We start from the raw sequence: 16,102 nt of genomic DNA, 5'->3' as shown, positions 1-16,102 counted from the left end.
GTTCAGATAAGAGTTGGAAAAGGACAAAGAGAAAAGTGTGCATCAGGGATATAGACAGACACACAGGGGTCCTACCCTTCCCCTACACTACTGAAAAAAAAGCTGTTATAGGAGTCTCCCTCATCTGTTTGCTAAAACGCCAGCAAGGCAGGAAGTGAGGGTAAATCTAACAGAGCCCTGGATAGCTGTTAAAACCTGGTGGGGTTCTAACTCTCCACTCCAAAACACAAACTTTAAGGGCTAGTTCACACCAAGCGCGTTCCAGGAGCAGAGCAGTTACAGACCGGATCAAAACTGCATCCAATGTATTCCAATTATATTTTGGGCTCTAGTTAACACCGCAGCGTTCAGTTCTAGAGCATGTAAAAAAACTGCAGCAAGCCCTAGTTTACCTGCTCTGGAACGCTCATGGATCGCATGCAAACACATCAAAAACGCATGCAAACGCACTGGAAGCCAATTTTAAATTTAAAAAAATAAGCATTCAGAGGGTTCTAGCACGGTTTAATCTCCGTATCTACAGAGCAGAGCCTGGTAGTAAGCATCTGCAGGACAGTTTGCTGAAATCTTTGCAAAGTATATAACCTGGAAAGGAAAATGCTCAAGAAACTGACAGTGATGGTCTAACTACAAGCAAAAGTAAGATATTGGAAGTCAAGAATCAGACGCTGTTTGGGCAATGGCGAAATGATCATCGTGACAAAATATATTCCACAATGTAGCAGAAACCCAACACAGTATAACGGACTGTTTATTAGGATTGTGAGTATGGTGGTCTGGGTACAACACAGGAATCCGATTATAAATCGTCAGGATGCTCTTACTACTCATACTGCGCCTTAAAGGAGAACTATGGGGTTAAGGCTTTTCCCCATAGTTCTCCTTAGTGTAACGGGAGGACACAAACTAGCGTTCTCCCGTCACCCTAGGCTCAGTATACCACGAGCTGTTGCTCGCGGTATACTGAGACGCCACAGCTGAAGCGGATCCCGACAATTGTGCCGGGATCCGCCCAGCAGCGTAACTGCCAGCTGGCTCTGCCTATCTAGAGGCAGAGCCAGCTGTACCCGCCCCCTCCCCCGTCCGTTTCGCCAGTCAGCACTATCGGAGCGGGGAGGGGGGAATCCAGCCCCTCCCCTGTCACGGGAGAGAGCCGTGACAGGATCGAGAGGTGAGCGAACGCCGGTATGTGTTCGCTCACCTCCCGATCTACTGAGCCGACCTGTGACAGTCTCATTGTCACAGGTCGGCTAGAACTATGAGGTGAGTGAAAAGCACTCACCTCATAGTTCTCCTTAAAAAAAAACAAATTTTTAAATGGCACACACGGAAAAGGACATTGCTGCGTTATACAGATGTTGCTTGCTTTGGGACATTAAAGCAAGCAAAGGCCCAATCATTTTCAGGAATGGGCAAAAAGGGTTCCAGGAGGAAGACAGCCTAGTCAAGGGGTAGGCAACCTTGGCCCTCCAGCTGTTGTGGAGTCATGTAAGACTGACTGCCACAGGCATAGCTGCCAGTGGCAGAGGCATGGTGGAATTTGTCGTTTCACCACAGCAGGAGTGCCAAGGTTGTCTACCTCTGGCCTAGTCATAGTACCTGTCAAAGCCATGTGACCAGCCTCTTCTCCCATCACCTATGCGTCTACAGCATTTGAAAGAGAACACTATTGGAAACTGCAGGCTCTACAATTTATGGATTTCTTGAGGTACTGTGTTATCCATTCTCTGTTCTAAATCAGCCACTTAGGGCAAAAATCTTTGTGTTCCATTAGTAGAGGGCCTGCATCTCTATATCAATTCCACCTGCCTAACAAGCATAGTCTAAAAGGTGGCCACACACCTTACGAATATCGTACAACACTTTTCGTCCAATGATCGAACCGTCGTACGATTGTCGTACAGCGGCCCCATTATGCCCCGATTATCGCAAGGTTCAATTAGCCCTAATTTTAAAAAAAGCACCTGGACGAATTGCAGTAATTTGCGCATGAGCAGTGTAGATCGTACGATTTTTGACGTACGGAAACGCCACTAACCTTGCAATAATCAAGTTTGTCAAAATCTCCTGAGCCAGACACTGCAGGGTGCTGGAAGCAGGGGATGTTTTAATATAGGTATCTACACCAATGGTGCAACACGGCTGGAGAAGAAAGGCCAACATGACCGGTGCTTCTATATTATAAGGGCCCTCAATTAAAGCTCTTATAAATTCAGAAAAATGGCTGCCGTGAGTCACTTCATACCAATACACAACCTAATTCAATAAGTGGCACTCTCTACTCGTGTATAGGCTAATGAATTTACTGAGATCTACTCCAAAAAAAGAAACATTTCATTCTGACATAATTAAGAAACGAATTGATGCGTTCCCTCATCTGCATTGTCAAGGAAATCCTGCAATAGTTTTTTGAAGACAAGGCAGGATTGTATAAACAGCATCTTGTCTAGACATACATTGTGAGCAATGTAATTATGACACTGCTAACCAAGGTCCAGCAACACAAAGCCAGGCCCAGGAGGTAGAAGGTATCTGGAAGTGTACTCTATAATACACTGCCTAGCTATGAATTATCAATGCTTGTGAAACAATCAGATTTACATATGCAAAATAATATTCTTTTAGTGTAAATCACAGCTAAATAGCAGTTTTATCTGAAGTCTGAACCATGCCCAGATGATAGACAGGAAAACTGGGGGAGGGGTGTAGCATGCCTAAAGACAGACCATAGGAAGTGCAAAGAAAAAAAATACCATAGGTAGGTGAGACTATTATAGAGAGAGAAAGATAGACAGAGTATGGTCAACCGTTATATACATACATACATACACACTCCTGTTGTGAGGAGGAAATAAAATCTGAACATAAATGCAATGCATTAAAGTATGTGCATCAACACAATACAATAAACCCAGATGTCAACATAGTGCATTTACTGTGTGTTAACACAAGCTGCATGCAATGGGCTGGTGTGAATATAGCCTTAGGCCTCGTTCACACCAGACACAGTGCGTTCTGGCCAAAACGCACTGCATCGCATTGCGGCCGGCTCACTATGTTGTAGGGCAGGAGGGGGCGTGGCGATCCATTGAAGTGAATGGCACCGTAGCCATGCCGCCCGGCCGCAATGCGATCGGCCACACAATGCCTGTGGTCCAGTCCATGCTTGCAGCATTTTGTGCCTTGCGTTCCCGTGTGGCCGATTGCATTGCATTTACATGGGCATAAGGTTGCAGCCGGGGATTCCTGCTGCAAGAACCTACAGGTTGCATTGCATCTTTCCAGGCACACTGGGGATTCCCGCTGCAAGAATTCCCAGTGTGTTCCTACAGATGCAACCGTTATGGCCGCTGTAAATGACAGGCTGACAGCAGCCGCCTCTGTCAGTAGCTGTCCGCATGTAATCATACATGGAACGATTACCTGGGGTTCACGATAGAGGATTCTTGCCACAGGAATCCCCAGCCGCTTGTGTGAATGGGGCCTTACTGGCTAGCAGAGGGTAGCCTGGTATTTCTGCCATCTGTGAAGCACATTTCCTGAAGTTCCACATTAAAGAAATAATCGAGCAAAACAAAAAACGCAAGTCTGGAAAAAAAATAGTTCAGTGATCAGGTCTGAAAAAAAAACCAACAACAACTTCCTACTTGTAAAACTGATCGCACGCATTGTAATCTGATTATACAATCACTGTACAATCTCCTTCCGATTTACCAGCAGCTACCGCGTTTCCCCGAAAATAAGACACTGTCTTTTTTGTGGCTGATAAATTAAATAATCCAAAATGGCAAAGTTGAAAATAGGGTAATCAGGTGTGCCATACGTTTCCAAGAGCAATTTGGTAACCAGAATGAGTGAAGCGCACTTTCACTATAGATTCACCGGCAGAGTGCATTTAGTATCACTCCGCCTGTGACAGGAGCAAGCGCTATAGAGGAAACATCGGCTTATGCGGCTCTGCTCCCTGCGCTGCCGCCTCGCTTCCTGTATCGCTGGCACCGCTGATTCTCTCCCGCAGCTCTTCAAGATCCTCTTATGCCACCACCGGCCCTGCGAATGGTCACAAATAGGTCTTATTTTCGGGGTAGGTCTTATATTTTAGCAATTCCCAAAAATGGTACTAGGTCTTAATTTCGGGGTAGGTCTTATTTTCGGGGAAACCGGGTATGTAGCAGTAGGGCCTACCTGAACAACCTAATTTATATACAATCAGGAAGTCCCTTGTACTACACAGTTACTGGCAGACCTAGGGAAGGGAACCCCAAGAAAGAGCGGCCCCGCCAACTTTAAGTCTGTGGTGCTAAATAAAGTGTATTCATCATCGATGCACAATGGAGGAAGCCATCTTTCACTGACTGCAGCAAAACTTGTTTTTGTATCATTCTTTATTATCCTGGCCTTTAATCAGTTGACATTTAAGCCTAGTACACATGGGTAGAATTTTATTAAAAATTTCATAACGTCAGCTAGTTTTTTTTTTTTTTATAGTTAATGGGTGTAAATCGATGATTGATTTCGACTGTTGTGAAGGAAAAAAATATTTTTTTCCCCTCAAATGAACGTGATTCTAACTGGGAATGTTGTTTTCGGTTGTGGAAAAGAAATCATACTTGATAAAGAGGACCTTTACCCATATCTTTAAAATAACAAGGTCACCTTTAGAAAAAATATTTAGTAATGACAATCTACAAACACATACTTCTAGATAATTGGCGGCTTTGTATTCTTTGCATACCTTATTTATTTTTTCTTCCCCAGTCTTCTGACAGTAGCCATGTTTACTAAGGGCAGATTACTAGCTCACCTATTACTTCCTGGATTTCTGGCATATGTGACCAGGACATGTGACCAGGACATGTGACCATGCACATCATCTCAGGGGAGGAAAATACCTTTCCCTGAGAACTCATGAGACGACAGATGATATTTCCCAGCAATGTCCTGCTGATGACAAGGCAATCCCAGTGTGCATTGCTTTGCCAAACTGAAGTCATTTTACCCTTTCAAAGCAGGAAGGGAATGCTCTGCAAGTGTAAGCCCTCGTTCACACGTAGGCGTATTGCATATGCGCGACCGTCGCGCGTTTTTTTACCGCTATTCGCGGTTCCGAAGGCTACTTGGCTGTATCCCAATGGAAACGCGCAACAAAATGGCCCAAAGTAGTACATGTACCTTTTCAGGCGTGGGCCGTTTTGTAGCGCGTTAGGGATGGGCGGAAATACGCCAAGGTGGGAACGAGACCATTGAATACAATGGGATTTATATTTTTGAGCGTTTTGTAGAGCGTTCGTCGCGCGTAGAACGCGCTACAAAGCGTGCAGGTGTGAACGAGGGCTAAGTATTTCATAATCACAGCATTTTACACCTGATATGTCTATGTTATTATTAATCATCACACATAGAGGGGTGCATTGGTAGAATTTGATTCTTGAGTGTAAAGGTCCGCTTTAAAGTTTGATCCAGAAGTAGAAATTTCTACAGCCATCCAATTTACATGATGTAAAAGAACTATGCAAAGACATTGGGGGACATATTATTATACAGGATTTATATAGCGCCAACAGTTTGCACTTTACAAAATGGGGGATGCAGTTACAATTAGAGGTGCACTGAAATGAAAATTTTAAAACTGAAACAAAACCAAAAAGGGAAAAAATATGTCAGTCCGAAACCGAAAATGTTTTTTTTTCCTTCTAACTTTTTCAGATTTTTTTAAATATTTAATTTTTTATAAACTTTTACATTTTTTTATTTATTTTTATTAAATATTTGTATTTTTTACTTTATTTTAGGTGCGTCGGGAAAATATTAGGGGTCTAAACAGACCCCTGATATTTCCTTTTTTCCTGTTATAAATGAACAGGAATCCTCTATACTGAGTGTTCCTGTTCATTCATAACATGGAGGACAGAGTATGTTTACAGTATCCACAATTATTAACAAACAGAAGGTGATGCAGATCACTCCAATTCATTCATAATTGAGGATATAGTAACCATACTTTGTCCTCAATTATTTACAAACACTCAGCGATCACTGAGTGTACTCGCTCTCCATCCTGACAGCTGTCACAGGAGGCTGAGCGAGCAGAGCTCAGCCTCCTGTGACAGCGCTGGCTTTCTCCACCCACACACCGCTCAGCCAATCTGTGACAGGAGGCTGAGCGGTGTAGGAGGAGAGATGCCAGCCGCCTGTAATAGTTTCTCTTCTCCATGTTGGGACTCAGAGCAGCGCCCAGCGGGGAGGAGAGGATAGGATGCACCGCTGTAGCGGCCAGAAAATGGCACTTTCGGAATTCAGCCAAAAGTGCAATTTTGGGCGGCCGATATTTCGGTGCATCCCTAGTTACAATACAATTTCAGCACAATTGGGTTAGGAGGGCCCTGCTCGTGAGAGCTTACAATCTAGTTTAGAGAAATTGTACTCATGTACATAGCAGTACACATCAGGTATCTCCAGTGCACACTCCATGTTTGAACTCTGGCTGTCATCCATAAATTCCATTTTGCTATTGCACAATATGCCAATCACAACAAACAAACGCTGCATGCATGGCCGAATGTTGTCAGAAGTACAGTAGGAGGTGCACAATCATATCACATCATTTATGTACATTACCTGGATGGACCATTAAGCTTTGACACACTGGCATTGCCAACAAACGAATGTTGTGAGCGGTTTTGCACGAAATCTGTCAAATATCGGACGGTGCCATCCATTGCTCTGACAAAGTTTTTTACTAAATGACATTCGGACACAATGCTGCCTGTATGTATCCAGCTTTAAAGTGAACCTGTCAGTAGATCAAGCTGTACAAACAGAAAACACAAGAAACAGGAACATACCTGCTATGGATAACACAATCTGAGACAAGTAGTGACTACGCTGCAGATCGTGAAATGATGAATGTGAAGTGTTCTCCATGTATTAACTGGTAGGATTTCACGATGGATAGAATATTCAGGAAAGCCGTGTCATAATGACCAAAGTCTTGGCGATGCTGCCATTAAACCAGGCTTTAATTGTGCTTGTTGAAGGAATGGTAAGCCTCCCTCGCCTTGTTCTGCAGTTCTCTGCAGGTTCTTACATAAGGCGTATAGGGACACAATGCAGCAATTATTTCTACTCCACACTGTGGCACAATGGCTTCTCTCAGGTCACAGCTCGTTCCGATCTTTCTTTGTCGCACTGGAACATTTTGGGGAAGCAGGGACAGCCAGTCATTGTTGCCGAGCTGCATTCGTAGTTTGTCATCCCCAAGCAACGTCAAGACTTCTCCCAGTTCTTGTAGCCACTTAGCAAGCGAGTTAATGACTGTCATTTATTCCAGACCTGCTGTCTTCTTCAGAATAGGAGGTATGGCAAGCCCGAGGCAGTCCTGCTGTTGTAGTACTATAAATCCCAGCATGCCCTGTCAACCAGTGCATGCAACTGGGTTCTTTGTTAGCTGAAGGGTAGCAAAAGCTGGCCATAGCTATTGTAGATTAAATCTACCTGTGTAGCACAAATCTCCCCACCCCCTTCCTGCATGGCTACTGTATTCTGACAGACGGCGCCAAACCAAACATTTCACTGTCCGACAATTTTTAGCCCGGCACCTTGTCCATGTCCATCAACTTCAACCACTCCATGGACACATGTCCATGTCTCCCCCTGACCTATGGCATGCCAAAATTGTACACCAAGCTTCCATGCATGGCTTAATGTACAATCTAAAGAAATTGCTGCAAGGCAGAAAAGGCGCTTTTATTACAGTCTCTCCTTCAATAAAAGTTTACCAATTTACACACACAAAAAAAATAATCCCTTTAGTTCGGCTTTATCAGGAGATGCTGGGAGTCTCAGGCCTTCAGGAAAAGGAGGCAATTATGGCGGTGAGAGCTTGCTGTATCTTATAGAGTATAGAAAGACATTTAAGAAGCCATGGGCGTACTCAGTCCACCAGGCCCTGTCCAGAACTATTCCTATTTATGATAATAAAGAGTAGATGCATAGTCCTATACAACCGGCCCTTTGAGGGTAACCATACTGCTGATGCGGCCCCCGATGAATTTGAGTTTGCCACCCCTGACCTATAGTAACATGGAAAGCAAATGAGTCTCACTAGTGCACAGGAATGGCATATATATTACATACTATGCTATTAGTATATAATGGTAGTAGTAGTAGTAGTATTTTACAACTTACATTTCTTTACTGTCTTTCTCAATTTTTAGGATTAGCTAAAAATAAGCATTTTAGGTGCAGTCCAGTGCGTTTGCATGTGTTTTTTGATGCGTTTCCATGCATTCCAATATATTCCAGAGCAGAGAAAATGAGACAAGCAGTTCACAGCAAGCGCGGAGCAGGTGCAGAGCAGATCAGTTGCAGACCGGATCAAAACTGCGTCCAATGTATTCCAATGGTATTTTTTGCTCCAGTTCACATCGCAGCGTGCAGTTCCAGAGCAGGTAAAAAAAACTGCAGCAGGCCCTATTTTACCTGCTCTGGATCTGCAAACGCATCAAAAATGCTTCAAAAACACGTGCAAATGCCTGAAACGCACTGAAAGCCCATTTTAAACTTTAAAAAAATAATGTAAGTTTTATTTTAAAGTCAAAAACGCATCTAAAAGACTAGCGTGCGTGCGTGCGTGCAGAAACCTGACCGGATCTGCTCTGCATTTGGTGTGAACAAGGCCTAAAACAATAGATCTTAAATGGGGTACTTGTAAAAAGCACAATCGTTATTTTTGAAAGAACCAAGTATATTCCATACCTCCCCCACTCTACTGCATAAAGCGAATGTCTAATGCAGGGCTGGACAAATCCCAGGAGCCAGGTCGCCAATGCTCCGTGACAATTACAGCTGGTACCTAACTTTTGAGGTTTTCTCTAGCTCCTAAAAACAATCCTGCCTTCTCCTGGATTGGACACGCTGGCTACCGAGTTCCATAGGATTTTGTCTGCCCTTCTCCAAGTATAGATATATTGGAACTATCAATTGCAGTTACCTACCCAGTAATACACTGACCTGGAAAAGGTATTCATGATGGGACTGCTGCCCTAAAACATTGAGGTTAGGATAAGGATGATAACCTCCAAAGTATGCACTGTTGAATGGCAATGGCACCAACATCCACTTTAAGTGCAGGTTCACTTCAAATTGCAAGTCCTAAGCGACTTAACTAGTATTTGAGGAATTGATAGATGCTGCTAATCGGAGACACTTAATGTTGGTTAAATATCCATCTGGAACTCCAAGGAGGAGATTTCTACAGAATATGAACCGGCCTTTCCTCCACTCATCAGTGTTTCTGCTGCTGCATTTCATACAATGTAAAATAAAAGAAACATCTCCCCTGCAAGTTATTTATTCTGACAGCTAGCGCCCGGAGCTGTCAGAATACCTGAACAGCGATTGCAGCTAATTTCCTGCAGTCAATGTTTGGCCGACAATTTTCCCCCACGGCTCCTTCGGCAAAAGTTGACTGGAAAACTGTCTTTTGTTAGGCCGGGTGGTGTGAGCATGGCCACCCATGGATCAAATTGTGGACGACATAGCAGGAAACAGCTAATATTTGAAACAACTATGGCCAGCTTTAAGGTCAATATACACGTTACAATCTGGTCATCCAATCGACTTTAAAATTACCTGATCAAAGTCATATGAGGACCTACCTAATCTATGCAATCAATTTGTATCCAATCAGGCAGGCCCTTGCTCTATAGAGTTGACGCACGGTTGCTGGTGTGAATTGCCAGGCACGGGGTTGATGAGCCCATCCTGGAACATTGCACTGTTTGCCTTTCTTTTCAGTTTTTTCTTAAGTTCTATGGGCACAGTGCGCTGAGATCCAGTTGTACGTTGTTCCACCAAGCTGCGCTGAAAAACTGCGCTGCAGTAATGTTTTTTTAGCACACAACCCCACAGCATTGTGGTGTGAACTGAGCCTATTTGAAACAAGCAAATTGCCCTGTCTAGCATGGGCGCCAACGCAAATCAGCCCTAAAGGGTTCTGATCAGGTGGATCTGCTCGGATGCCCAATGTTAGTCTATGGGCAGCTGGATCTAAACCAGTGGTTCTCAACCTGTGTAACCTCAGGACCCACATCTGTCCTTGGTCATTAAGTCGCACTGCAATGGAACGCACAGCATTGCAGTACCATGCTTTCCTGTGTGGGCGATCGAACTGTGGGTGGGTGGTGCGCTTGGGGTGCCATTCAAAAGATCCATCCAGTCTCCATACCTTACGAGAACTAGAGTGGATCCTCAGCCGGGGGTCCATTGTGGGCGGCCGTGCTATGACAGAGCTCCATCCGTATGTGCATTGCTTGTACAGCTCCCTTTGTGTGCCCTATAGAGGTGCAGGGTGCCAGAATGTATCACTCTGGCCAGGCACCTCTATTGGCAAGTGAGGAAGCTGTACGTATGGATGGAGCTCCCTCACGGCTATAGCCCCAGCCCATCCCACCTCAGCCTGACACTCAGCACTGGGCAGCATATTTTGAATGGCTATTTGGCTCAAGAACTGGCAGTGCTGCAAAAGGGGGAGGCTGAGGAAGGCACGCGGCGACCCACTGAACATTGGGTCGCGACCCACCAGTTGAGAACCTAGGATCTAAACAGATATGCGTCCGTATACATAAGGCTGCCCCCGGCTCCGGCCAGGTCCGGAAAAACAAATGGATCAGAGTTCCGTTTTGCCGGACGTGATCATGCTGGATCAGGGGGAAATCTGATGTAAGCAGACACATGTTCATTTACATCTATATTCCCATAGACCAACATGGAATCTAGTACATCATAGCGGTGACATCCATTCCAAACTGCTCCGATCAGGAGGGGATCTGTGCACAGATCGGGTCATGTGAAAGGGGACTTAAAAAGGAGAACTATGGGGTTAAGGATTTTCCCCATAGTTCTCCTTAGGGTAACTGGAGGACACAAACTAGCGTTCTCCCGTCACCCTCGGCTCAGTATACCGCGAGCTGTAGCTCGCGGTATACTGAGACGCCGCAGTATACCGCAAGCTGCTACTCGCGGAATACTGAGATGCCGCAGCTGAAGCGGATCCCGACAATTGGCAGAGCCAGCTGTCCCCACCCCCTCCCCCGTCCGCTCCGCCAGTCAGCGCTGGAGGATCGGAGCGGGGAGCGGGGAATCCAGCCCCTCCCCCTGTCACGGCAGAGAGCCGTGACAGGATCGAGAGGTGAGCGAACGCCGGTATGTGTTCGCTCACTTCCCGATCTACTGAGCCGACCTGTGACAGTCTCATTGTCACAGGTCGGCAAGAACTATGAGGTGAGTGAAAAGCACTCATCTCATAGTTCTCCTTTAAAGAGATCATAGATTAACATGTGGTGAGTTTTGGAATTACTGAACATTAGAAGTTGCAAGGAAAACTTTGTCAAAGAGCTTGCAATTAACTTTTGCCAACCCCTGAGAACTCCAATGACAGCTATAGAAAGTTGCACCACCAGCCGGGGTACAAGGATCTGAACATAATAGTGCAGCCATGCAGACATGATGTGACACACACCAGGGACACGAGACAAATCCATTCTCTCCCTGGAGGCGCTCAGACATGACGCCATATGCCTGCTCTTTTATACCCAGCATCTGACAGACACATCAGGCATACAATGTGCCAGCAGTGACTTCACTCTTCACAGTGTAATGCACACTGCAAATCTGCACTGTCACAACAGACAAAAGGGCTGCAGAACAAGGACACGCAGTGTGTGACCCCGGAGTATTCCCCCTACCTGCAGGTCACTTCTCTCAGGGCAGGAGAAGGCCAAGTGTAGAGCCACGGCCGCTAGGTCAAGGCTAAGCAATTCCCAAGAGCCGGATTAAATCGGCATGAATAACAGTGACCCCAGGTGACTGACTTTATTAAAAGGAAACCTATGAAGAGAGAGGCTGCCGTTACCAATGTCTTTCTGGAAATGCTAGGTGCCTGGCTGCCTCTGACTTCTATGCTTTATGAGTTAGTGACCTGGAACAAGCAGGCAGATGAGAGAGTCAGAACTCCTGATCTGCACGCCTATTCCGGGTCACTGATTCAGAAAGTCCTGAATGGTAAGCAGGTAACTAGCATTTTCAGAAAGTAAAGTTAGCAATGGCGACTTCCGTACTACAAGTTTCCTTTAAAGCCTTTTCAAACAATAAAAGTATGTTCACTTGTGAGGCAACTGACAAGTAACATGCATGGGGTGTACATTGCAGATAGAAAATAACTGGTCCCTGTTCATACAATATGTGTTCGGTGGCGTGCAGAAAAAAACGCAGCTCAATGGACATGAACAAGAACCTAAAGAGAACCTGTCAGGACAAAATGGGAGAGTTTTAAAAAGGTGCTGGCTCCAGAGCCATCATACTGATCCTTACTTCACTGGTGACCGAGAACAAACACCGTGTGGGCACCTAATACACTGGCCAATGATCTAAGTAAGAGGGCCACAAAGTAGTGACAGAAGGATCGGGATAATAGTTCTGGAGTCTACAAATGTAAAGTGAAGTCACTGGACAGCTTTCCGATTCATGTCCTGAGAAGGTCAGACCTCCATTGCCCTCCTCTGACTTTGCGAACCCCTTACTAATAACGGGTCAGTGTATCGGGCCCGTGTCACCTCCCCAAATCCGGGGTCAGGACATTGATGGCAGTGAACAGAAAGGAATCAGAATGTGGTCAGCTATCAATAAAGCTTTCTGCACCCTCATACTGCTCACAGGGGTCACCAAGAATGGGGCAACCATGACAGTATAGTACCAGGTGCCCCGTTCATGACACACTCCCAAAGAAAAAGCTTGTGCACGCTCCTCCAGCACTTCATACATGTACACGTACATATGGAGACGTCACAAAGCACTTTCTGCTAATGACATTGTGTGTTGTTGCCGCAGCCACGGCCCCCAACTTCGCAGCTAAAGTCCCCAACCCTACAGCCGCAATCACCAGCTCCACAGCCAAAGTCCACAGATGCAGTCCCCAACCCTACAGCCAAAGTCCCCGACTTCACAGCCAAAGTCTCTGGCTCCACAGCCGCAGTCACCAGCTTCACAGCCACCAACTTCGCAGCTGCAGCCCCCCGTTCCACAGTTAGAGTCCCCCAACCCTAGAGCCAAAGTCCCCGGGTTCACAGCTGCAGTGACCAGCTCCACAGCCGCAGTCCCCGGCTCCACTGCTGCAGTCACCAGCTCCGCGCCCCCAACGCTGCAGCCAGAGTCTGGTGCTCCACAGCCACAGCCCCCAACTTCACAGCCACCAGCTCCACAGCCAAAGTCCCCAACTTCCACAGCCGCAATGACCAGCTCCACAGCCGCAGTCCCCAACCCTGGAGCCGAAGTCCGGGGCTCCACAGTCCCCAACTTTGCAGCCTCGGTCCCCGGCTCCACAGCCGCAGTTCTATAACACCCCTGAAATAAATGTTAAGGTAGCACAATGTCTTCTTATACACGTGATGCACTCATTCACTACTCATACGCAACTTAAAGAGACCTGTCAAAAATGCTGTGTGGCTGTCATCAGTGGCGGACATGGTCACCAATGGGCCCTTGTGTAAGATCTATTTCTGGGTCCCCCGGCACAAAACACTTATTTACTCTGGAGAAATTCATACAGATAAGCGTAGCCTTTTATACAATGAACTCTTTCATGGTCCAATATACAACTGGGGTCAGACAGTGAACACCGCACTCATTACAGCACTAGGGTAGTATATATGGGCCCCTAACTCCCGAGGGGCCCCTGAATGGTTAGTGGGCACCTGGATGTCACACTGATCACCTGGATTTATTAACCAGCAGCCAGTGAAGTCAGAAGACATGGTCTTGGGTCAGTAACCCAGAGGATCAGCATGACAGCCAGCAAGCTAGCAATGTCAAGTGTGTCAAAGGGTTTGTCATGACAGGTCCCTGCTGGTTCTCATGCCACTGTCAGCAGTGATTCCAGGGACAAGGCTCTGCAGGCTGGTAGTGCACAGCCCAGGGCCAGGCTGGATGTGGCTGAGGATCCATGCTGGAAGCATACAGGGCCACTCATGGATCAGGCCTATGACATGCCCGCAGAGGCCCAGGGGTAAGGGTCAGGCTCTGCGGATAGGAAGTGGGGTCGATGCCCAGGCAGGGCTGACTTACCTGGGGCACTGCAGTCGGCGCACACCTCGCCCCTCTGCACCTTCCGAGACATCCTCAGAGGGGAGGAGGGGATCACCTTCTGAGCCAGGGTGCTGTGTTCAGGCTGCACCAGTCCGGAGAATGTCCGGGGATCAGGGGAGAGGAGCGCACGTCCTCGCAGCCTCCTGTCTTCACTCACTTCTATTCGGCTGCCAGCGGGTCTGATCCCCCCTGTCTATGTGTCTCTATGCAGCTCACCCTGGGCTCAGTGCATCGGCTGCAGGAAACCGATCGAAGCCCTGCCCATCCAAAAGGAGGGGCCACATCCCAGGCTTCACCCCCCAGGGTATGGGAAAAGGAAATGGGAGACAGGAGGAGGAGGAGGAGGAGGGGGGAGGAGCTCTGCCACACTGCACCTTCCATGCAGGGCATGGACAGCTCCTGTCACCTCCATCACTTGTCAGCTGCTATGGGGACAGGGTCTGCCCATTAATAAGGAGAGGCTAGGGTGCCGTACATCATACATAAGGCCACATATACACAACAACACTCCTGTCTTTAGGTCACAGGTAGGCAACCTTGGCATTCCAGCTGTGGTGACACTACAAATCCCATCATGCCTTTGCCTTGGGGAGTCATGCCTGTGCCTGACAGAGTCTTGCAATGCCTCATGGGACTTGTAGTTCCACAACAGCTGGAGTGGCCAGGTTGCTTACCTCGGGTTTAGGTTATCTAAAAGCAGGTAAAAGTATAAACAAAGTTTATGGTGGGCAGAGCAAGTTCTCCTGTGTTCGAATGTACTTGAGTCTACATACATTCAGATGCATTCAGAGAGGGGAATTTATGAAAACTGGAGCAGTTGCCCATAGCAACCAATCAGCTTCTCTCTTTCATTTTCAGAGCTTAGCATAAACTATACAGAAAAGCTGGTTGCTATTGGCAACTCTTCCAGATTCTGTCTGATCCAGCCCTGATACATTTATTGAATTATTACAGGTATTGATATAGTGCCGACAATTTACGCAGCACTTTACATCAGTACCTGCCCTCAAGGAGCTTACAATCTAAGGTCCATATCTCACATACAGGGAAGTTTAGACAGGAGCCAATTAACCTTCCAGGATGCAGGGGTAGCCAAACTCCGGCCCTCCAGCTGTGGTGGAACTACAAATCCCATGAGGCATTGCAAGATTCTCACAGCCACAGACATGACTCCCAGAGAGAGAAGCATCATGGGATTTGTCGTTTCACCACAGCTGGAGGGCTGGGGTTTGTCTACCCCTGCAGACATGTCTTTGGAGTGTGGGAGGAAGCCCAGACAAGCAAAGGGAGAACATGCAAACTTCATGCAGACAGTGTCCTTGACCGATATTTGAACCGGGGACCCCCAGTGTTGCCCACATGCCCCATAGTGTCTACTCTGTCCCTGGACATTAGGAGTGGAATGTACTAAGGCTCCGTTGACATGTATGTGGTGACGCACCCCAATGCACCATTGCATGTGCGTTCTGTATTAATGGCACCCCAATGCACCATCGCATGTGCATTTTGTATTAATGGCACCCCAATGCACCATCGCATGTGCGTTCTATCACTGATTACAATGCAATGTGGTGCAATGTTTTCAGTGCAATGTAGCTGCCGTAAGCAGTCCATTCAAATGAATAAGACGCCAGACCACAGGGCACCCCGCAGCACCTCTGTGATGTCACATCTTGGTGTGAATGAGGGTTACGACCAGAGCAGACACAATCTGGAGCGCCTGGGTATGGCAACCAATCAGCTTCTAGCTTTATTTTCAAAGCTTAACTGAACAAAATGAAGATAGTAGCTGATTGGTTACTGTGCAGAGCTGCTCCTGATTCTGTCTGCACCCATTTTAGTAAATTCCCCCCACTTTTCTCTAAGGGCAGCTATACTGAATGCAAATAACCGCAGGCAGATTGCGTCCAGGGCTGGTCATCTGTCCCCAGTCACAGGCCCACGCTGGATGTGCAGATGC

At 46.8% G+C, this 16,102-nt stretch overlaps 1 protein-coding gene across 5 annotated transcripts in view; it reads right to left on the bottom strand.

Annotated features, from left to right (window-relative positions):
• GIT1 (GIT ArfGAP 1) overlaps positions 1-14,342 on the bottom strand; it is a 144,139-nt gene extending 129,797 nt beyond the window's left edge. For all 5 annotated transcript variants that reach the window (XM_018570906.1, XM_018570910.1, XM_018570908.1 and 2 more), the window contains exon 1: positions 14,122-14,342. In XM_018570906.1, the coding sequence (XP_018426408.1) occupies positions 14,122-14,173 (52 nt within the window). In that variant the 5' untranslated portion in view covers positions 14,174-14,342. The remainder of the gene's footprint in view (positions 1-14,121) is intronic.
• Between the last annotated feature and the right edge of the window lie 1,760 nt (positions 14,343-16,102).

The sequence above is a fragment of the Nanorana parkeri genome, unplaced genomic scaffold (genome assembly GCF_000935625.1).
Source record: "Nanorana parkeri isolate BGI_ZX_2015 unplaced genomic scaffold, ASM93562v1 scaffold1627, whole genome shotgun sequence".
Lineage (NCBI taxonomy): Eukaryota > Metazoa > Chordata > Amphibia > Anura > Dicroglossidae > Nanorana > Nanorana parkeri.
Note: the sequence above shows the minus strand (reverse complement) of the source record. Positions and strands in the feature narration are given on the sequence as shown.